At 71.6% G+C, this 271-nt stretch overlaps 1 protein-coding gene across 1 annotated transcript in view; it reads right to left on the reverse strand.

The window, feature by feature from the left end:
* Positions 1–271, reverse strand: part of LOC104835260 (1-phosphatidylinositol 4,5-bisphosphate phosphodiesterase beta-3-like) — a 28,004-nt gene that overhangs the window by 11,119 nt on the left and 16,614 nt on the right. Inside the window, exon 15 of the mRNA XM_010573147.1 lies at positions 94–226. Within this exon, the coding sequence (XP_010571449.1) occupies positions 94–226 (133 nt within the window). The remainder of the gene's footprint in view (positions 1–93; positions 227–271) is intronic.

Below are 271 nucleotides of genomic sequence, written 5' to 3' on the forward strand. Positions count from 1 at the left end.
CCCCCCCCCCGCGCCTTCCAGGCCTTGGGGGGGGTCCCCTGGGTTTTGGGCCCCCCCCCGGGTTTTGGGGGTGTCATCGTCACCCCCCCGCACCCTGGTGGCCGTCGGGGACGTAGTCGCAGGCCTCGGTGTGGAGGAGGAGGGCGGGCAGGCAGAGCGGCTGGTTGCTCTCGTTGCGCAGGCAGACATAGTGGTAGCCTGAGGGAGGGGGAAAACAACGTGGTGGCTGGGTGGGGGGGGAATGGGGGGCCCCCCCAGCCCACCCTGAGTA

Source organism: Haliaeetus leucocephalus, unplaced genomic scaffold, assembly GCF_000737465.1.
Source record: "Haliaeetus leucocephalus isolate CR32 unplaced genomic scaffold, Haliaeetus_leucocephalus-4.0 Scaffold371, whole genome shotgun sequence".
Taxonomy (NCBI): Eukaryota; Metazoa; Chordata; class Aves; order Accipitriformes; family Accipitridae; genus Haliaeetus; species Haliaeetus leucocephalus.